Source organism: Vigna unguiculata, chromosome 4, assembly GCF_004118075.2.
Source record: "Vigna unguiculata cultivar IT97K-499-35 chromosome 4, ASM411807v1, whole genome shotgun sequence".
Classification (NCBI taxonomy): domain Eukaryota; kingdom Viridiplantae; phylum Streptophyta; class Magnoliopsida; order Fabales; family Fabaceae; genus Vigna; species Vigna unguiculata.
In genome coordinates this window covers 36,286,647-36,309,346 of record NC_040282.1, presented here as the reverse complement: position 1 = coordinate 36,309,346, position 22,700 = coordinate 36,286,647, and the positions used below count along the sequence as shown (strand labels likewise).

Here is a 22,700-nt window from a genome sequence, read left to right as displayed (position 1 = left end):
GTAAGGAGTTGAGTTTTAAACTCCAGGACTACGCCATTGTACTATTTGTGTGTGGCATTCTTTTAATTATGCTTATTAATTAAATAGGACGTTACAAATAGCATATTACTTTTAGAAAATGTTTATAAAATTTTTGTTGCATTATCTTTTTAAAAAACAAATATAAAATTAGTAGATAGTTTAATGGGCTATTATATATGATTTTGACTGTAAACAAATATAAAATATAAAGTCTCGCGAATATGTCCTTTTCAGTTTAACAACAGCAATGACTAAATAAATGAATTATAAATACTTTTGACAATGACTTAGAATTTAGAAGAGAGTGTGGAAAGACACGCTTCCTTTGTGGACTTGGTTTTGCTGCATACGTAATCCAAACAGCACAATAGGAAATTACCCAATTTTTCACATTAAGAGAAAAAAGTAAAGAGAAAAATTATTAAAATTTTTTTTCGTTAAATCAGAAGAAGAAAAAAAATATAGTTGTTTGTTATTTGTTGAAATATTTTCTTTAAATTTTTTTTTTCATTTTCTTTTAATTTTCTACAGCATAAAATTTCGACTTTTGCTTGTCTATATCACTCCCACCTCTACATCTCTGGTTCCTCATGTCTCACTATCATTAAAATTGTTAACATAGGTTTTATGTAATAAATGGATAAAAAATATCTGTAAAATATAGTATACTAAAAAAAATTGTGGCTGAAATTGAGTTAAAACACCTTTTGTTCTAGTTACTTTTTCATTGTTTAGACAGTTCAACTCATAAATGTATAGGTGGATCCTTTTCATAAAATAAAAATAAAAATAATATTTACAAAAATAAAGCATCGTATTAAAAACATAATATATATATATATATATATATATATATATATATATATATATATATTTATATATTACTTTTATTTTTTAAAGTTGGCCAAAATGATATTGAGATAAAACTAAAATAATTTAGTTTATTTAAAACACTCATGAAATCAAACTAACAATAATTTATTACATATTTCTCAAATTGAGCTTAATCGATGTATTTATTGTCCATCTCATACCAATGTCCCTTCTCAGTGTCCCCTCATCATTGACTTCTATAATATGGCAGTCAAGTTATCAATAGGCTACATGAAAATGTAAATTAAATACTTCTAACTTAATAAAAAAGTCCAAAAAAATGACAATAATCAAATTAATATCTATAAAGTGATAGTTATTGTGGATATCATTCTTTTTTTTAATGAAAATGCTAAAAAAGTATTACATATAGTATAATAAATTACTTGAGTTGTGTTTCAAATTTTGGTATATAATTCAATAGATTAATTTTTTTTAGTTAAGTTCTCCTTCTATACTTAGTTGACTATGGATTGGATTTTTCAAAATCCAAATTAGGTCTAATAAAATAGATTAGATCTATAATTTAGATTCATTTTAACTAGATCAAATTATATTTGAATTTTTTTCAAACCAATTTAAACTATGTAGATCGAATTCACTTTGTCTATCCCTTACTAATCTTCTTCGTATAAACAAAGTCTCAATCACAATGAATGAATAAAGAAAATGAAGTGTTTCATATACAACAACACTTCTAGACAATACAATTATTGACTGCATTTTCTTCGAAGGAACAGTGTGAACCTCGAATTTCAAAGACGACACGGTTCTCTTCTCACGGCGTGAATAACAAACAAAATTTGTACTAAAGTTTTGTAGACCGTACCATACTACATAGTCTTTTTTTTTTCTATCTGCAAACACATTTTATAAATACAACTATTTGCAAAATTATACTATAAAGTAGTTGACTTGACTTGATTTGGCCAGACCCCACACGTTATCGTTGGTCTATAAATATAGCTAAAAAACTCAGCCATAAATATTCCAATTCACCTTCACCTCTTCACCTACCTTTGAAATTCTCATCAAGCAGTTCTTGCTCAGTTAGCTCTCATCACTACCAATCTTTAAAACCAATGAAGGTCAGAACTTTACTTTCTTGAACTTTCTCACAGATTATTATACTGTGTTTTATTTCCTTTCAATTTCATGTTTTCCATGTAAAAAAAGTGATTCCTGGGTCTTAAATAACACCTCTTTAATGTTGTTTGTGTGACAGAAAGTGGTGTTAAAGATGGACTTACACGATGACAAGATCAAACGAAAAGCTATGAAGACAGCATCAGGCATTTCAGGTATATAGATATATATGTAAAAGTTTTCACTCTTTTTTTGCTTAGGTTTTGTTAAGAATTCAATGATGAGTTAAGTGTGTTTGCAACTATTTTGCAGGGGTTGATTCAATTTCTGTTGACTTGAAAGACATGAAGTTGGTGCTATTGGGTGAGATTGATCCAGTGAGTGCAGTATCGAAGCTACGAAAATGGTGTCACACAGAACTAGTTTCTGTTGGGCCAGCAAAAGAGGAGAAAGAAAAGGTGGAGCCACCAAAAGTACCTGTTCCTGTCTATGAACCCTACCCCTTTTATTATTATCCTTATCATATCACACCACCATTGTATTCTTAATTTTTTTTTTAACTATGTTACAAGTTTCGGAGGAATCCTATGTAGAAAGTGGTTGTGTTACTTCAGCCGATTTAGAGTGTTAGAATGTCTCTGTTTAGAAGAGTCCTCGTCGTTTTTGTTGGTTTTACTTGTATTTTTCGTGGTCTAGTAGATTCAGGACCATTGTGTTTAATTATTTTGCCAACTCGTATAAATAAGATTTGAGGGGAAAATGTTTTCTTCATAATAGTTCTTGTGTTGTTGGAAATTTATGATTGTCTACGATTTTTCAGTTTATGTGAAATATAACAGAGCCCTCGAAACTTAGAACAGAGTGTATCTGAGGAGTGAGAAGATTGAGAATGGATAAAATCTATTTTAATCATTACATGGTACAAATATTAGGAATTATTCATATGCCATTTTCCTGATTTTCGTTTGTCTAAGGATAATGATCGAGAACTCCTTGCTAGTACACCAGAAATCTATTTGTTAGCATAAAACCCTTTGATTATATGCAATGAAACTTCTAGTTGGGTTAGACTACCCATATATAAACCATATATAAAGAAAGGATTTGGTAGAAACATTATTCGATTATGCAGAGAAATAGATTATGTATGCTTTATGAGTATATAATTAAAATGATGAATGGCTTACATTTTGCACATGCATGACTGTGGAGAATGTTTATCTGCAAATCTGCATTGCTCAGAATTGGAAGAAAACATAAAGGTTTTGTTTAACATGCGACATTTAAAAACAAGTTCTTTATTTTTTTCTCTGTAATATCAATGATTAATAATGTATGTATTAAATTGTAGGGTAACGAGTTGTTGTTGGGACTCATGGTGCATGCATCGAAACACTGTACAAGTAGTCAGATGCATCGAAACACTGTACAAGATTAATTGAAATTTGTTTTGGATAATTGAAATAGATTTTAGGTTTATCAATTTTTTTTTTCTAAAAAATTATGTTTTTAGTCAGGGAGACAATTGTCACTAAATATTAAATATAACTTTTTTTAAAAAAAATTTATTAATGACAATTAAAATCGACATTAATAATTTTGATAGTAGTTATTCCAACAGTTAAAATAAATTGATGTTATAATGTTTTTGTGACGCCAAATTCTATTAGTTAAATAATGAAGGAAAAATAGAATTATGAGAGTTTAAACCGCCTCTTATTTACGCGTAAAATTGACGTTAAAATTTAAAATTTTAGTAGTGATTTAATGTGAAAGAAGGGTAAAAAAATTTTATTTAGATTAAAACAAAGATTTTGAGAAATAAAGATATTTGATAGGAAAGTTAATGATGATGTGAGGGGTTTGATATATTAAGAAAATGCTTTAATTAATAAAAATGAAAGATTATCATCTTATTTTTTATTATAAAAGTAATTTAAAATAAAATATAACTAGTATAAATTAGGTTAGAATAAAATGTGAATTATGTGAGACCCCATTTCTTTCTGTCTTATAAATTTAGGCTTGACCTCCTTAGTAACTTTAGAACCCCCAGCTACCCATTCACTTTCATTCTGTCTCCCAAAGCTGAATCACCTCACCCTTTCCTCTCTTTTCAGAAGTTCTGCTAGGACAGTTGTGGGATCCTTTTCCAAGTTGACCAAACGACGTTTCCTCCATGTGAGTTGAGCTTCAACTTCCACCTTTCTTTTTTTTTCCAGTTCTTTTGCGCTAGTTTTGTAATGGGTTCTTTCTAGAACCTCACATTTGTGCTGATGTCCATTTCTTTTCTGTCTTCTGGTGTTCTTAGAGTTGTGGTGCTCCTTTTGTTAGTGTCTACACCCCTTTCACAGTAGTTTTGGTTAAGGTAAGGGAAGCTATGATTTTCACGTTTTTGTAGTATATTGCTTGTTTTTGCGTCTGTTTCATATTTAAAATGCCTGGTTGATGTTTGTGCTTATATGAGGCTGAAATGGATGTTGCTTAGCACTATTTTTTCGACTTGCATGTGTGAACAGTGGCAAGAACTGGAATTTTCTCCCAAATGAGTCTGTCTCGCCTAGGTGAGAATAACAGAAGCTCGTCCTAGTTTCTGCTTGAACTCTCACTCAAGCGAAGAACTTTCGTTTTGAGCGACGAATCATCTCGCTCAGGCGAGGGACTTCAGTTTTGGGCGAAGAGCAATCTCACTTAGACGAAAAGGTCCCGCTTAGGCGAGAACTCGCAGAACGCTCACTATGCCATTGTAGAAGCTCTTGCTCAGGCGAGAATGCCTAGCTTTAGCGAGAGAGTCTCTATCGCTTGGGTGAAGACTTCTAGCCTAAGTGAGAATGGTGCAAACTTGTTTCTAATTCCCCTATTTAATTTGTGATTGGATGTATATCATGTAAATGCATGAGGTATATGACTATGCATGTCTTATGAGATTTTATGAACTGGAATTGATGAGCTTGGTATGAATTAAATCATGAATCATGGCTGGTTGGTTGAGTATTGGCATGAGATTTGGATGTCATGAGATAACATGTGGAATATGGTGTGAGAACATGGATGTGGCATGAGTTAGATGTAATTCCATGAATCTCTTAGTGGGATTTCATGGTGGTGTTGTAGTGTATATAATTAGACAAGGATTCAAGTAAGGTTACATCTTGAAACTCTAAAGAATCAGTTAGTCTCACATAGAGCAGACTGATTCAAGTGGTGAGAGTAGCAGGAGACCCTAGTCTTTGGTAGGATAATGACCCTAGATGATTGACGGCTAACCTTGTGCATGGTAGTGTGAAACCCATTGGCAATGGCTCTGCAGAGCAGTAAAGCCCACCACAAGTGCAGACATCCAATGAATCCGATCTTATTATATGTATCCAGATAATTGAGTCATAGAGTCTTGTTTGTTTGCTATCACATGATTGTATGCCTATTATTTGGCATGTTTATGATCTGTTTTAATTATCTGCTTGCTATAACATGTTAAAAATTTCTTTTTACTCTAGCTTACCCTTTTGCTTATGTTTGTTTCCTTGTGTGATTTTTCTTTTTGCAATGATCATCAATTAAATTGGTGTGAGCAAATGTGAAAATCACTGGTGTCATCAGGATGATGGGAACGCTTAGTTGATCTCGATTTGGTGTTGGCTAGCTCCTTTTGAAGAACATTTATTGTTTTATAATTTTGGTGTTTAGGACATTTCGGTTCCTTCACAAATCTCTTCGTTTACGCAAAGTAAATAAAAGGTAAGAAATATACTTTGTTTTTCGTGTTCTTTTTTTACGTTTTTTCTTTTCGTTTTTCATGTTATCTCCGACTATCGTCACAAATCCATCTGCAGAAGCAACCATACTGTGTAACATACAATGAGGCTAGCAGAAATAAAGAGAATGAAGTTGTTATTCGTAATGGCCACGTGTCAACAAATGAAAAGGGGAAGGACATGTGCAAAAGTGACAGAGCCAAGAAAGAGAATACAAAATGGAAGGACTACGTGTAGAAGGGATTATGCGGTATGAAAATCCTCTTCTCTGATTATTCTCTCTAAACTTTCCCTTAACCTTCCTATGTCCTTTCTCAATGTGACTCTATTACTCACAATCACCAACCTTCTATGCTTCAATGCAGGTATGACATTGAAGAGGAGCGAATCATAATTTTGCGGTTAATAGACATTTGAATTTCATTGTGTTGCTGGTTATACTTTGAATTGTTGAATTCTGAGACGTTGATTGCAGAAATAAATTTCAGAGTTACCCTAACTCTGTTCCCAATTCTTGTTTATTGTTTAAAATTACTGTTTCATTGAAAGTTTATTTGTGATTGAGACTGGCTGTTGCATAGTGTTACAAACACCTTGAAAGAGAAATGATGGAGTAAATTTTGTATAATAAAAATAAGGTTATATTTATAGATAACCTTTATCTATAACCGAGTAGAAATCAAACAAGAACAGCATGTGTGGTTTGAAGTGTATAGGTATATGTGTTTTTATCCAACCCGTTTTTAGTTTTGTTTCATTTGAATTTTGTTGTGTTTTCTATATTTTTTAGGTTAAGTTGTTATTGGAAACAGAGATTTTGGTTTTCTAAGTTTTTTTTGTGTTTATTTTCATGGTTTATGGTTCTGTGATGTTATATACAATCCTAAACCTCATTGTTACAAACTCTAAATTTTAAATCTTAAATTCTAAACTCTAAATTATATATAATATTTTTTAGTCAATAAACCAGAAATCATTGTGTTTATTTTCATGGTTTATGGTTTTGTGATGTTATATCCAATCCTAAACCTCATTGTTAAGAACTCTGAACCCTAAATCTTAAATCTTAAATTCTAAATTATAAATTATGTATAATATTTTTTAGTCAATAAACCAGAAATCATTGGATCATTTACATTCATACGTTTACCTCCACTATTTCGATACACCATCTCAAATAAATTTGATAAATATCCCTGCATTTTATTTTCTTTAGTGTTAAGAATTTAAGTATATATGAAATTCAGATATAACATAAGAAAGTTGAACCGCACATGAGTAATCTATGTTGTTAATTTATTATATGAATTTGGATTCATGTCTTAATATTATTAAGTGATTCTCGAGAAATCCCTGTGTGCTTCCTAATTCTCCCTTATTCATGCCCTCTTATCAGCCATTAACTTTAATTTAACCATATCCTATTATTTTTCTCCACCCTGTCATTACTGTTATATTTATGCACCCATTTCATAACTTGTGCCTCCCTTATACTTCCTCTTTCAACCTTCTTTATCTTCATCTCCAATGAAGTTACCTCAACAATATGCACAAGCCATTATATATAATTTGTTTCTATTTATACTGTTTAGCCCTATTTCATGTATAGGATGGCTTGTTTGTGCTAAATCTTGTAAATCATTTTTTTTTTCTCCAACATACTAACTCATGATAAAAGCTTCTACTATCTTATGCATTTTAAGTGTTTGAAAAAGTAACAAGTCTAACATTTATCAGTTTTCTCACTTTCAAATACTTATACAATGGTAGCAAGAAGGGGTGAGATTATTAGTTATAGTTGGCATAAAATAATTGTGTTAGTAAACATTAATATGCAATAGTTTACACATTTGAAATATTATCTGAAAAAAACAAAAAAGAATAACTAATATGATATATATAAAAGACTTTTATAACTGATCAAACAAGGAGGAAGCTTCTGTATGCTATATATGTTGATTCCACTTGCAGCTATCATAATTTTGAGACATAATTACAACGAAGCAACAAGTTCCATCGTTTTCCAACCAACCAGACATAAAATAATATACAATAATTCAATCATGATTCTTATAATACTTCATGGCTTCACTTTCCGTGAAGGATCGGAACTCTAAGGTTGTTACGGAATATTTATCTAAAAAAAACACGGTTTCACTTGAGTTGACTTGACTTTGACTCCACTTTGACTCCACTTTGATTATGTCAATGTCTCCAACTATATAAACACTCCTCATTTGCACATATTTCTCACAACTTCCTCCAATTTGAAAACCATATAAAAACCATCTCTTCTAACATTCCTTCGACCAACCTCATCACAAGCAAGCTTTGAAAATAATGAAGGTTAGAACTTTACTCTTATACATGAAATTTTTTTCTTCTCTTTTATTTCCTCATCTTTTACTTAGACAGAGTAATTTCTGGGTCTTAATCTTCTTTGATGTTTGTTATGTGACAGAAAGTAGTGGTGAAGATGGACTTGCATGATGATAAGATCAAGAGAAAAGCTATGAAGACAGCATCTGGCCTTTCTGGTATATATAAACTTTTTTCACTCTATACTAAAACTATTATAGTTGTGTTTCAAGAACATTCTGTTGATGTTTAAAAAAGAAAATTAACTGTGATTTAAACTATTATGCAGGGATTGAATCAGTTTCTGTTGACTTGAAAGACATGAAATTGGTGCTGTTGGGTGAGATTGATCCAGTGAGTGCAGTGTCAAAGCTAAGAAAATGGTGTCACACTGAGTTAGTTTCAGTTGGACCAGCAAAAGAGGAGAAAGAGAAAGAGAAGGTGGATCCACCAAAAGTACTTGTTCCTGTTAATTATGAAAACTATCCCTTCTATTATTATCCTTATCATATGGTACCACCACTGTATAATTAAAATTAATTATTACATTACATGTTTTTAAGAGAATCTTATTTATATATGTAGGCAATTAAATTTTAGAATATTAGAAAGTTCGATGGAAAGTGAGTGATCTTTTTTGTTGTTGTTGGTTTTATTCATAATTTTTGTGGTCTAGTGGAGTGAAGACCATTGTGTTTCCAAGGGTGTAAAATGTAGTACTGTAATTAGTGTGGTATTGGACTCTGTCATTTTGTAACAAATTTTTGATGTGTTGCTCATCATGAATAAGATTGAAGCACAAAATCTTTTCTTTTTAAGACTTATTTTAGTTGTGTTGGATTTAAAATCACCTACAAGGTTTTGGTACTTGGTAATTAATTATTAATGTCGAATATTCTAATTCATAATCTTTTCTTTCTTTACATTTTTTCATTCCAAAGGTTTTTTTTTTTTATTATTAGAATAAAGAGATTATATACCTTTTGCACCAAACCAAACTAATCAAGGGAAAAAACACAAAAAGATAATAACACTTAAAAAGAAGAATTTTGTTGAATATTTTGAGGCAGATTCATCATGTAAATTCAACAACAATGATATATAAGTTGAATTCATATAAAATATTATAACACTACTTTTAATCCAAAACTTAAAAAAAATAGATTATTTGTTTTTTCTTTCTTATATATGTTATTTAACTTTTATATTTCTATTCAATATGAAACTCGGACTCACAATTATTATATTTATCTTGATGGGTCTTTCGAGTGAGAATCATCGAGGAAACATAACACCAATGCGACATGAGTCCAATTTACACATAAGGGATTGATATCATACTTAATCCAAAATCTTAAGACAATATATTTATGAGTCTTTCATTCTTATATGTGTTCAATTGTCTCATTTTTACTTAATGTAAGATTAAGAATCACATTTAGATTTTCAACAATCTTCCTTGTGGGTCCATACGCATGGACACTCTTGACCCTCTGTTTAGGAGACCTTTGATACAGGGATCCGTCTGAGTTGACCACTAAAACAAACCTTCAATTATGATATCACTGATGAATCTTTTCAAGGAAGGATCATCAGGCATATACAATACAAATAACATATGAGCTCAACCCACACATAAGATATTGAAACCACCTTCAACTTAAAAATTTAAAACAATAAGTTTGTGGAACTTTTATTATGATACTCAACTTTCTTATTTCTATCCCATAGAAAACTCATACTCACTTGAATTTCTAAAACATTTAGATTTTAGTGAGTAAGACAAATCATTAACTCCGATATCAATATTTTGAAGCAAAATAACAAACAAAGAAAAAAAGAAGAAAACAACACAAAAATTGAACGTAGTTCATCACAATATTTTTGCATACGTCTATGACTCTAGAAGTATTAGTGTGTTTGAAAGCTTTAAACTAGAAAGATCCTCCAAAAAACCCCAACCCAACAAATATCAATCAAAAGGTTTTAATATGAAATAAATTTTAGGATAATTAAATTCAGTATCTCTAACCTAAACCAACTTCTTGCTGTTAGTTTGAGAGTAATTTAAGAATTATGTAGAACTATATATGAACTATTTGAATTCTTTTAAGTAAACCCGTAAACATTTTTGTTTTTCAATTTATAGTTAAACATGTTCAGAAACTCAATTTGAAAAAAAAAATACCCCTTATTGTATTCCATAAAAGTTCTAAAGTATAGAAGTATTGATAAGAGAAATATTAATGGTACTTGTCTAATCTACATGTGAAGGTTAAATATGTAAACTAAATAATACACTTGCCTAGACTATATTGATGAAAATGGAAAAGCATTTGGGTTTCAAAAATTTAAAACTTGTGAATGAAAAAAACTCATATGTATGTGCATATAATGTAAAGAGAAACTCACAATTAACAATTGGTTAAAATTTTTACTTTTTATATAACTTTCGATATCATTTTAAAATTTTAAAATTATAAAATATATTTTAAACAAATTATAAAATGTCATTCTATATTATATGCATTATTTGGCTTGAGTTGACTTCAGTTTGACTGAGATGTGTTTCCCATGTGTGTTACTGTAAATAAAACTATCTCTATAAAATTCTTCGTTCTACTATAATTTCCTTTGTTTTTGTTCAAACAATTCATTGATAATATTTTTCAAAAAAAATGTGTAGTCATTTATTACAGTTTTTTTAATACAAAATATATTTTTGAAAATTCTGTATATATTTATAATGTTGAACAATCTTTATATAATATCTTAATTTTAAATTTAAGAAAAAATATTAATAACATTTTGAGATGCCATAAAAATTATTTTCCATCTGTCTTCTAATTTCTGAACAATATGGGCGGAAGAAGTCTGGTTGAACTAGACAATTGAAAAAGCTGAATCATAAGAATAATGCATCGTAAATTTGACAATATAATTATTTCCTATTAAAAATATTACCTATTTATAATAGATAAATTGATGTGAAGTATTAGTTTACAAACTGAAGTTGGATTATATTTAAAACTTATACATTTTAGAACTCTTATTGGTTTTTTTTTATGAAGTTGAATTAAATATAAAATTAAAGTCTATTTTATATACTAAATTACTTCCAACTGCATCAAGTGTGAAAGAAAAAAGAATACTAAAAGCAGAAACCAAGCAATGAAGAGAAAATCAGTGGCAAGACATTAAAAAAAACTGGTACTTTATCTTTGAGGGATATAACCAAGAAGCACCATTATTAACTATCATTTTCTCAAACAGATCCTATGCACTTGTGCATTATAACAAATGAAAATGAGCAGAGTAAACGCAAAAAGAAGAAACCTTTTGACTACGAATAAATAAACAAATGCTCTTTCTCACATATCTAAAGCTGATGAGAAGCTTAAAAGATTTTCCACTTTCTGAGAAAGATGAGTGAAGAAACTTTAGGGTTGTTAGAGGATTCAAAATTTATTCACACGCGCTTTCTGCGATGAATTGTCTAATCCAACAAAATTTTCCAAAGTTTAGAAAAAGATATATATAACTTGACGTTAGAAATTCAATTGTGAGTCTAAGTCTTACACTGGTTAAAAATGAGAAAGTAAAGTATTATATAAGAATAAAGATCTATAAATCCGTCACCTTAAGATTTTTGGTTAAGAATGGTGTCAATGCTTTATGTAGTTGGACTCAAGTCTCATTGGTGTTTGTTCTCCCAATGAAACTCTCTCTGTAGATCTAGTGTTCCATCAACTCAATTCAATTTAATAATTAAGTAAATAATATATATATATATATATATATATATATATTTAGAGATAAAAGAAGTTTTGTTTTTTGTTTGCTTGGGATGAAGAAAAGAGTAAATGTGAAGGTTTTACCATTTGTTCCAATTGTATATTAACTACAATTTCATTTTATGTTTAGGAGGTAAAATTAATTAAGTATTTTGTTATTATGTGCTTACAGCTCTTTGATTTGTTTTGTAACAAACGTAATAGTGTTATTAAAGGTGACTTGCATGATGATGGAATCAAGAAAAAAGCTAAAAAGACAGTATCTGGTCTTTCAGGTATCAAAATTTTAACCCTACTACAACTTCTCTCGTTTCAAGAAAGAAAATCCTCATCTACAGCGTCAAGGATTCATTGATTTTTTTAACAAAAGATAGAAAAAATCTGTTTATATCGACAGAAAGACAAGAAATTGATCTTATCTGTTAGTCCACAGAGTGTCAAGCTACCAAAGAGGTGTCACATTAGTTTCGATCAGACCAGAAAAAGTGGGCAAGGAGAAAGATACAGCAAAAACATAAAAATATATCCCAGTAATATATATATATATATATATATATATATATATATATGTATATATATTTTGGTACATCCAATAGATTTACATGATTTAAAAGTCGAGACCAAAAATAATTTAAATCTTTTTTTCATCCATCAAAATAATTTTTAAGAACAAAATTGTAACGATTCTCTAATTTACAAAAGCTGACAATACCTTGGTATTATGATAATTGGCCCTAATGATGTTTCAACGGAATTTGAGATTGAAACATTGATGTTCACCGTGAGACAAAAACGAGATTCTATAAAGAAAAAAAATCATAAATTCCCTTAAGTCCTCAATTGGGAATAAACCCCTCATTCCTCTTAGACTTTCTGGAGGGCTTATGTTTCGATACACTTAATAGTTACACATCGTTTAAGAGTCGCAAAGATAGTTTAAGTACTTCTTTCACCATCTGAAACATCTTTTAATGATAAAATCTTGTGACTGAAGTCTAGTCTTTAATACGGACCATACTTAAAAATACACTGATTGATCCTACCGATATTTCGACCAACTTAGTATTAGAATATTATATATATATATATATATATATATATATATATATATATATATATATATATATATATATATATATATATATATATATATATATATATATATATATATATATATATAGTTATGTGTATGATTAGAAATATATTGTGTAAAATTCATGACAAAATTTGATGGGTTCATCATGGCAATAACTACCAAAATTCTAATGGAGAGTGTTCTTTTAGTACTTATTACCATTAGAAATGAAAATAATCTATATTTTATCAACTTATTCTCATCCATGTATATAGAATAATGTAAAATATAACTTCCACTTCAATGATTGATTATATTATTAGAAATGGATTTGTCTAACTTTTCAAAAGGTAAAAAGAAGAATTGTCTACTTTTTATGAGAAGTATTTTTCACTCCTCAATGTACATGATTGATTATCTTTGGTTTAGAAATAGATACTTTTGGTCATCCAATACATATCTTTGGTTTAGAAAGAAGAGAGACACTGAGAGAAAGCATGAAAAATCAATTAATTATATATACTATATTAATAGATTAACTCTTAGAGATTTTATTTTAAAATGTAAAGTAAGAGAGAGAAAGCATGAAAAATAAAAAAGTAAATAATAAAGAAAATGAGTTAAACATTTAGAAATTGTTTGATCGAGTAAAAAGTGCAAGGATAAAGGGAAGAAAAGATGTTATGTATGCAAAATTACATAAATATTTGTAGTAGAAAATATAAAAGGCTAGGATAATTTGATTTTTTTTATCATGCCAACGAATATTTCTTCTTTTTTTCTCTCTCAAGTTTGAGATGTATGTGAGAGGGAACTATGTTCCTATACATGATTTTCTTTTTTTCATTAATCAATCTTTGCCTTTTTATAATAAGCAAACAAATTATGATCCAACGCCAACGTTTGGTTAAGAAAGAAAACGAGTTAAAAGTTATGTTGTAACATTTTAAACAAAAACTAAGATAAATATAGTGAAGAAGATATTTACAGAGAGATGTTTTTAAGTCATTCATTCTTTCTTTTCTTTTCTCTTTTTTCAAAATTTAAACAATTAAACTAGACTTGGTTTTTATTTATTTTCTTAATTAATAGATTCTCCCTTCTCCCTAGAAACGTTAGATCATATATTTTTGTTTAAGAAAGAAGAAAAATAGAAAATAAATTAAAATTGAGATGTTTTCTTCTTTTTTTCACACCCAGCTTTCTCTTTTATTTCTCTTCGATTTTGATCACTCTTTAATTTAGTCATTATTTTCTCTTTTTTTCTTCTTCTAAAACCTAAATATTGCACTAGTCATGGTTTTGTTTTGTTTTTCCTAGTTTTAATTTTGTGAAATATCTTCTTCATTATTTTCAGCATTGTTGTACACAGCAGGGACAGTGGTTCGAATTTGTAGAGGACAAGAAAGAAAAACATTAAAAAGAAAACCACAAATAAGCATTATGGTAATAAGAATACAAGATATTCTTAAAAAAAACTATCATTTTCCTTATTCAAAACCTTAGACAATTATCATAAGAGCTAACAGTTATTTCAGGTTTTTTCACTATAATTCGTAATGATCCATAGTAAAAAAAATTCACTTGTTTTAAAACATGCTCATTGTGCTGCTTCATGGTGATGAGTAGAGAAAATCTCATTAAAATATATTGTATTGTGAATGACCTAAATTTAAATAGTGAAATAGAAAGTTAAAGAAGAAATGCATGGCTAGTGAATGAAAGACGAACATGTGGCACAAATACTATCTATCTACCTTCAAATTTTGGTACTTCATCGTCATAATTTATTTTTTCTGGATATAACCAGGAACGTGTTATCATTTTTCAAACAAAAAGAGATAACAAAAGCTTCAATGATTACTTTTTGTAACATTTCTTTTGTTCACTTTCCATGAAGGAACTCTCTAGGGTAGATAAAAGCAACACGGTTTCTGATTTTCAACTTCTAATATCACGAAAGAACGTTCTACTTTATTTTACCTTTTTACAAAATCATTGCTTCACTAGTATTCCCTTCAAAATTTTATGTAAATTTAGATACAAATTTGATGCATTACTCAAACATCAAATTAATGACTTTCAAATAATAACATGTGATATTATAGGAGTTGACTATAAAGAATTTTTCAAAATCATAAATTTAATTTTAAATTTAATTTTATATTTTGTAACATATATATGTTGTTAATTCCATATTTACTACAATAATAAAGTTTATTAAGTTAATTCTAAAATGACTTTATCTGTTTAATAACTAAAAGTATTTGGATTGACAAATAGATCCGTTCAATCAAATTTTAAACCCGGGTTAATTATTTTTAATTTTTTTAATAAGTAAAAATATTTGTGTTAGTATTAGACTAGTGTGGCTTAATCAACGATAATTAAAATAAATATTAAAAATAAATAAGTGTCCGTTGATCTTAATATTATCTAATTTTAATATTTATAATTTTAAGTTAGCATTGACAATAATTTTTATTGTATTATTTAAATTAAAGCGATCCTAATATAATATATTTTTAATTAAGTTATATATGAATAGCGTTAGCTTTGATGTCAGAAGTCAAATTTAACTGGACTTGGCTAATGTGTAACGTTCATTTAATAAATAAACTTACTTAAATGACACGTCACACAATATAATAATACGAGCAAAGATACAGAGTAAAGACTCACTCCTTAAATATATCCAAGAGTTATAAAAGGAAATCATGAGGCACACCACGATGCCAAAAGAAGACAAGCTACAAGGTCTAATGTAACCAGAAACACAATACTAATCAATATAATACACGGGCCATAACCCTAGCAAAATACATAAAGAGCAGAGCCTAAGTCCAATCGACTAAGTAGCGGAACCTCCATCACCCTGATGATCGTGGATAGTTCTCGCATCTGCTCACATCAACAAGTTGATGATCATTGCAAAAAGAGAAGAACTACACATATAGATCACACAACAAACAAACAGAAGGGTAAGCTAGAGCCAAAAGTAGTTTTATCACGCAATCAGGTATACTTTCACAGTCAAATATACATACATCATCCAAGTATGTTATGACCTTCCAATCAATACACTAAGACTCGACTCGACTCGACTAATCCGGATACATATAATCTGGTCGGATTCAACGGATGCTTGTACTTGTGGTGGATATCTCTGCTCACCACCGAGCTAAGTGTTACAAGTGTTACAATGTTTCAATCCCCCACGCACAAGGTTAGCCCTTAATGAGTTTCAGGCCTCCTGCTACTCTCATCGCAAGAGTCAGTCCGCTTTAAGTGAGACTAATTGACTCCTTAGAGTGTTAGGATGCAACCTTACCTTGAATCCTTACAGACTATATTGATGGGGCACCACCATGGACACCCACTAACAAGGGTCATGGAATTACGTCCCGACCATTGAAGCACGACCCTGAAATCTCACCTAGAGATTTCAAGGAATTACGCACTGACCACAGACCAAACATATTCGAACAACCAAGTAATATTTATCATGCATGTATATATATTATGTCAACCTTTATAACCAACATCTTTCATATTCCAGGTCAAATCCATACCAACTAATCATACTTCATCCATGAATATAGAATTTCAACTCATCTCATTACCATGCCACTTTCATAACCAACCATTTCATGTTCATTACATGCCAAGAATTATTCAAGTCCGTCATTCACAACTCATACACCCTCTCACTCATGCATATTCATTCCCTTCATGCCATTATATAATAATCCAATCAAATACAAGCCAAACATCCAAGAACAGGGAAAACACCAAACCAGAACGCACTCTCGCCCAGCTCTTCGCTGAGGCTGAAGGGTCTCGCTCAAGCGAGCTCCCTTCACCTAGGCAAGAGCTCGACATACAGGTATAGTGGCTTCTGCGCATTCTCGCTTAGGCGAGACTCTCCTCGCCTCAGCGAGACGCTCGCTCGCTCAAAAACAGAGCTAGTCACCTGAGTAGGGGTGGCAATACGGGCTGAGCCCGACGGGCCAGCCCGTCAGCCCGTTATTAAAGGAACGGGTTGGGTCAGAATTTTTAGCCCGTGGCCCGTTCTAACCCGGCCAATCTGGCCCGTAAATATGACGGGCTGCATGACGGGCTGGCCGCAGGCTGGCCCGTAACCCGTATGTGATGAAAGGCTGGCCCGTGTGATGAAAGGCTAACCCGTGTGTGATGAAAGGCTGGCCCGTCAGGCTGGCCCGTGTGTGATGACTTAGGGTTTTTTCTTTTCCCCAAAATCAGTAGGGTTTTTTCTTTTCCCCCAAATCAGTGACCCACTCCACTCAGACTCTCCACTTCGCGTTCGCACCACAGAAACGCCACTCACCACCGAATCGGTCTCGCACCACTGATTGGCGACGGCGACGACGTGAACCATGGAGGATGACGGCGACGGCGCCCCAAATGAGTGACCAGACGCACACCACCACGCACTCACCACCGATCCAGCTCGCACCACTGACTGGCGCCGCGACGACGACGACGTGAGCCATGGAGGATGACGGCGACGGCGCCCCAAATTAGTGACCAGACGCACACCACCACGCACTCACCACCGATCGACCTCGCACCAGTGGACCACCTCGCACCACTGGACCACTCCGACGCGACCAACAAGCAAAGCGAAGATCGTGCTCTCCCACTTCGCGAAGAACCAGCAGCGATCATCTCCGACGGTGGAACAACGATCAACGACGACGCAGGTTCGTTCCCCATTTTCAATTTTCGATTTTGTGCCCTAATTTCTGGTTCTACTACTGCCATGGTGATTTTCAATTTTCGATTCTCCTTTCTGCCCTAATTGTTGTGTTCTTCTGCTATTGCCATGGTCTCTGTTTGTAGCAAATATTTTTTGATTCCTCAATTCTGCCATGGAATTGGGTGGTGGCGGCACTGCGTGCAAAGGATCAGATGGGAAAATATCACAGCTATTGTCATTTTTTTTTCAAATCACAGGTATACGGGCTGGCCCGTTAGCCCGTTAGCCCGTAACGGGACGGGTCGGGCTGTTATTTCTGGCCTTTTTTCTCTGAACGGGCTGGCCCGTCCCGGCCCATTTTCAACGGGCCAAAAACGGGCCGGGCCAAAACGGGCCGGGCTGGCCCGTTTTGCCACCCCTACACCTGAGTGACCATTCGCGTGGAGTAACCTGGGCGAGCCTCTATTAATCTCGCCTAGGCGAGGCAGGCTCGCTTGGGCGAGAAAACCAGTGCTCACCATTGTTCTCTCGAGTAACAGCCACCACACACACCCAAACAATTCAAACAGGCGTTTTCATCTGCTCATATATCCACACAGTCCATTCAATCATCAAATACTCGTAAAATAAGTAGAGTTCACGGGAAACACAGTAGGGTCTAGCTTCCCTTACCTGAAAATAGGCTAGCAGAATACTTTGATACGCACACAGTGAGCACAATTGTCCTAAGGATGGGCCAAAGAGCCGAAAATAATCGGGAAAACAGAATAGGAACGAGTTACTACGAAACCCTAACGGTAAAAACGGAAATAGGCCAAGAAAGGGGAAGCATGAGCTGAGGAATGACTTACGTGGAGTGGAAACCTGGCTTGAGCTAGCTTGAAGAAGGTTGACGGCTAAACCCTAGCAGAGAGTTGTAGCTGCTCAAGGAGGCAAGGAGAGATTGTTTCTGAAAGTGAGGGAAATGGAAACGTTAGGGCAGATTAGGGTCTGATTTTCCCCTTTGGGCCAGCCCTTAGGCCCATTAGATTAAAGGCAGCCCTTAAAATATTAGGGCAGAAAAATTGGGCCTTACACAATGTTATTAGGGTTTATTTATGGTTGACTCTAGTTTTTCATAATTTCCATGAGTTTTGAATCTCTCTGAGTTGGGACACTTGGACGACGTTATAGAATTAATTTTTCACGTTTAGAGTCCTCTTTTGGTTGACTCTGATTCATTGTTTTCTTGTAGTGTTTACTAGGTAATATAAACAACTCATTTTATTTAACTAGTTTGATATATGAAAAATCCTTTTAGATCTTCAAGATATTTTTTATCTTACTATACACCTAATCATACATGTTTTTTTTGTGTGCTTTTATTCAATAGTGTACTAAATATTTTTTTAGGGAACACATTTGATCATTTTTACTTCTTAAATATTTTTATTTGTTAATTTTTATCATGTAAAATATTATTTTAATGATTTTTTATATAATTATTTTTATTTTGTAACTCATTCTCATAAGTTTAATTTTATCACCGCAATTGTATAAAGATGTTTCATTTATTCTAATGCAATAATTTAATGTTGTTTACGTGAATGGTCTTTATCACCATCCAACATCGATTAAAATTCAAAAGATTAAAAATTTATGTTTAAGTTTGAATTTATTATTTCGTTTAATGTTGGAAGTTCCACGTCGATCAGAGATAAGGTCAATTCACAATATATAAGTGGGATGCAAGCCGGTTTTGTCGGGTTGAGTTAGGCTTAAATCCACTTCTAACATGGTATCAAAGTCATTGTTTAGAAAATTTATCCTAGCGAGATTTCTTGGACATCCTACTCCTCCTAGTATCGAGCCGATAACGGACAACCAATTTCTAGACTCACCACTACTAAAAAAACTCATATTTTCTGCCATTTTTTTTTGTGTAGGAAATACTTATAAATTTTGTTATGAAAAAAAAAATTGCAGGAAATTGTTGTCAATTTTTTTGCAAAATGTTTTGTATAAAATACTTTTCACAACAAATTTTGTAGGAAATATTTGCGAATTTTATAATTTTGAAGGAAATAATTACCCACAGAGGAATTACATACCAATTAAGATTCTTAGAAAAAATAGCAAAAAAAAGTCTTTTCTTGCAAATTTTTTTAACAAATTTGCAATTTGCAAAAAAATTCCATGTAATATGAGAATTTTTAGTAGTGGACGCACGAGATGTATATACCTCGGTGTGATGGGATGTGTTGGAAGTTCCACGTTGACTAGAGACAAGACAATTTTGTAGTAAATAAGTGGGATGTAAACCTCACTTTATAAGCCGATTTTATGAGGTTGAATTAGGCTTAAATTCCACTTCTAACATTTAATTTTTTTATAATTTCTTAAAAATATTTTTTTACTTTATCAGCTTTGTTTCATTAACATTTGCAAAATTAGTAAGTATTTTTGTTGTCATGAAATTTTATGTACGTGTAATTATGTGATATTTTAGATAACTTTTTCACTTTTATCCAATTATTATTTGGTACTCTAATTTAAAACTTATATAATAATAATAATTTCTTTACTCTAATTTAAAACTTATATAATAATAATAATTTCTTTTTAATATATTTGAGATTTAATAAACAATAGTATATTCTTTTGATATTGAATGATAATATCATGTTTTTTTCTGTGATTTTTATTTTTTTTATAAAAAATAATTAATTAATATTAAAACATTAAGAAAAAAAATACAAACACACCTAGTGGTGACGATAATGAGACAAAAAATTTATATTCATTAAATATTAAGATAAAAATAAAGATGATAATGAATTTTTTTTGAAGATGTAGTTCCCATCATGCTTTGTTCAATTGTAATTCTTAATGTTACATGCATATTTATAAATTATCACTGCAAGAAAATGCTTCATTAACAATCAATTTTAGGGACAAAGAATTGTAAGTTATAATGATCAATTTAGATATCAATTTACAAAATAAAAAATTATTAATTACTAAAATAGTCACTATTATGAATACAAAATTATAATTGGTCGTCAAATTAGTTAACAATTAATTAAAGACTAATTTATAAAACAATTCTTTTGGTAGCAGAAATCTTGATAATTAATGGTTGGTGACCAATTTTTGTGATAATTAAAATCTTGGTAACTAAATTTCAGAAATCAATTTAAAGACCAATTATAATTTTTATTTGTAATAGTGACTATTTTAGTAACCAATAATTTTTTATTTTAAAAATTGATATTTAAATCGGTCACTATAGTGACTAATAAATTTTAACCACTAAAATTAATTGTTAATAAAACATTTTCTTGTTGTAGTGTATATACTTCGAAGGTTCTCTCTTAAAGAAATCTTAAAGAAATGAAAACGGTAAAGTTTGATATTTGTTTGTTTGTTTATATTTGTTTCGAAGTAAAAATTAATATTTATTTTGTCCCCCACTTACGAAATTTGTGTTCTCTATGTTCAAACACTTTTTTTTCCTTTTACTTCACACATTTTTACTGCTTATTCTTTCATTTCATCAACCTGTTTTTTCCACTCTACATTAAATGTTGACATCAATGTTGACATCATTGCAGGAACCGAAGTAAACACCAAAGTTTAGCAATCATCACATCATCATTTAATGTTTATCTTGTTGTTTTGCAACCACTAAGCATCATATGTACTATCAGATTCTCGACGGTATATGCTAGAAAAAATGAAAAAAAGGCCTTCAATTATTACACTCTTTATATGATATAAAGATTTCATTGACTTGGCACTTTCTTTGAAGGTACTGTAGGGTAGGAAGAGGACACAAATTTAAAGATAACACAACAAAACTGTTCTATAAACTTTCGAAGAAAGACTATACTATTTCATTTGACCTGTGTTGACTCCACTTCACTCGGTTTCTCGGTCTCGCCATATGCTACTATAAATATCACTCATTCTCAACCATTTTCATCACAACTTCATTTACAGAACAAAAAACACCTCCTATAACCTTTTGGCCTTACTTTATAGCACTCAGAAGCAAGTTTTAACAACAATGAAGGTCAGAAATATACTCTCTTTATGCATCTTCAAATACTTCTCCTTTCATGTTCAAAACTTTGAAGTAACCATTGGATCTTAATAGCTCTTTGAAATTTGTTCTTTGACAGAAAGTAGTGTTGAAGGTGGACTTGCATGGCGATAGAATCAAGCAAAAGGCTATGCAGACAGCATCTGGCCTTTCAGGTACAATGATTTTGTTCCAAGAAAACTATTTTTTTTTTATCAATGAATGTTAGTTGTTAGTATTTTGTTAATGAAAAAGTGGCATCCATAACTCTTTTCCATTCTTCTTTTTAATTTTTACTCGATCTATATAATTTCTGAATCGTTATTTTAAACATAATTCAACTATATAAAATCGACTTGTAAAATAAAATTTTTGTCCATTACCTTTAGTTCACGCGAGACTTCTAACTGTTCTTATAATTATTTTAACTGCAGGGATTGAATCGGTTGCTGTTGATGTGAAAGACATGAAATTGATCTTGTTGGGTGACATTGATCCCGTGAATGCAGTGTCGAAGCTAAGAAAATTGTGTCATACTGAAATAGTTTCGGTTGGACCAGCAAAAGATGAGAAAGATAAGGTTGAGACAGCAAAGTTACCTGTTCCTCTAAAACTGAATGAAGCATACTATCCCATTTATTATCAGATGACTCCACAGTACAGTCAAAGTTACTATGCCACAAGTTACGATGAAAATCCTAATACCTGTGTCATATGCTAAACTAAACATAATATCAGACAATATGATAAGAAAGACAAAGTACTGATGTTGTTGGTTTTGTTAGTATTTTGCATGATCTTAGATCGAAGATTATGGTGTGTACAAGGTGGTAATAATTATGTAGAGAGTAATTGCGGTGTGGTGTATGATTAATTGTCATTTTGTAAAACGTATTCCACAAAAAATATGTTATGTTCCAAGATTTGAGTAATATATCATCTTCTTGATGTTTTT

General features: G+C 31.3%; 3 protein-coding genes across 3 annotated transcripts; all 3 read left to right on the top strand.

Moving 5' to 3' along the window:
• Positions 1–1,885: 1,885 nt before the first annotated feature.
• On the top strand, positions 1,886–2,756 carry LOC114181427 (heavy metal-associated isoprenylated plant protein 39-like). The gene is made up of 3 exons (XM_028067878.1): positions 1,886–1,982; positions 2,120–2,195; positions 2,293–2,756. The coding sequence occupies exons 1-3, from the start codon at positions 1,977–1,979 to the stop codon at positions 2,526–2,528; spliced, it is 318 nt and encodes a 105-aa protein (XP_027923679.1). The 5' UTR covers positions 1,886–1,976; the 3' UTR covers positions 2,529–2,756.
• A 5,221-nt stretch (positions 2,757–7,977) lies between these two features.
• LOC114181522 (heavy metal-associated isoprenylated plant protein 39-like) lies at positions 7,978–8,915 on the top strand. The gene is made up of 3 exons (XM_028067994.1): positions 7,978–8,081; positions 8,197–8,272; positions 8,383–8,915. The coding sequence occupies exons 1-3, from the start codon at positions 8,076–8,078 to the stop codon at positions 8,625–8,627; spliced, it is 327 nt and encodes a 108-aa protein (XP_027923795.1). The 5' UTR covers positions 7,978–8,075; the 3' UTR covers positions 8,628–8,915.
• A 12,691-nt stretch (positions 8,916–21,606) lies between these two features.
• Positions 21,607–22,700, top strand: LOC114181536 (heavy metal-associated isoprenylated plant protein 39-like). The gene is made up of 3 exons (XM_028068012.1): positions 21,607–21,736; positions 21,846–21,921; positions 22,180–22,700. Exons 1-3 carry the CDS (start codon positions 21,731–21,733, stop codon positions 22,464–22,466), a joined length of 369 nt encoding a protein of 122 aa, XP_027923813.1. The 5' UTR covers positions 21,607–21,730; the 3' UTR covers positions 22,467–22,700.

Coding starts and splice junctions, on each gene's coding strand:
- LOC114181427 (XM_028067878.1), top strand. Junction 2,196..2,292: donor GACAGCATCAGGCATTTCAG/GTATATAGATAT, acceptor ACTATTTTGCAG/GGGTTGATTCAATTTCTGTT.
- LOC114181522 (XM_028067994.1), top strand. Junction 8,273..8,382: donor GACAGCATCTGGCCTTTCTG/GTATATATAAAC, acceptor ACTATTATGCAG/GGATTGAATCAGTTTCTGTT.
- LOC114181536 (XM_028068012.1), top strand. Junction 21,922..22,179: donor GACAGCATCTGGCCTTTCAG/GTACAATGATTT, acceptor TTTTAACTGCAG/GGATTGAATCGGTTGCTGTT.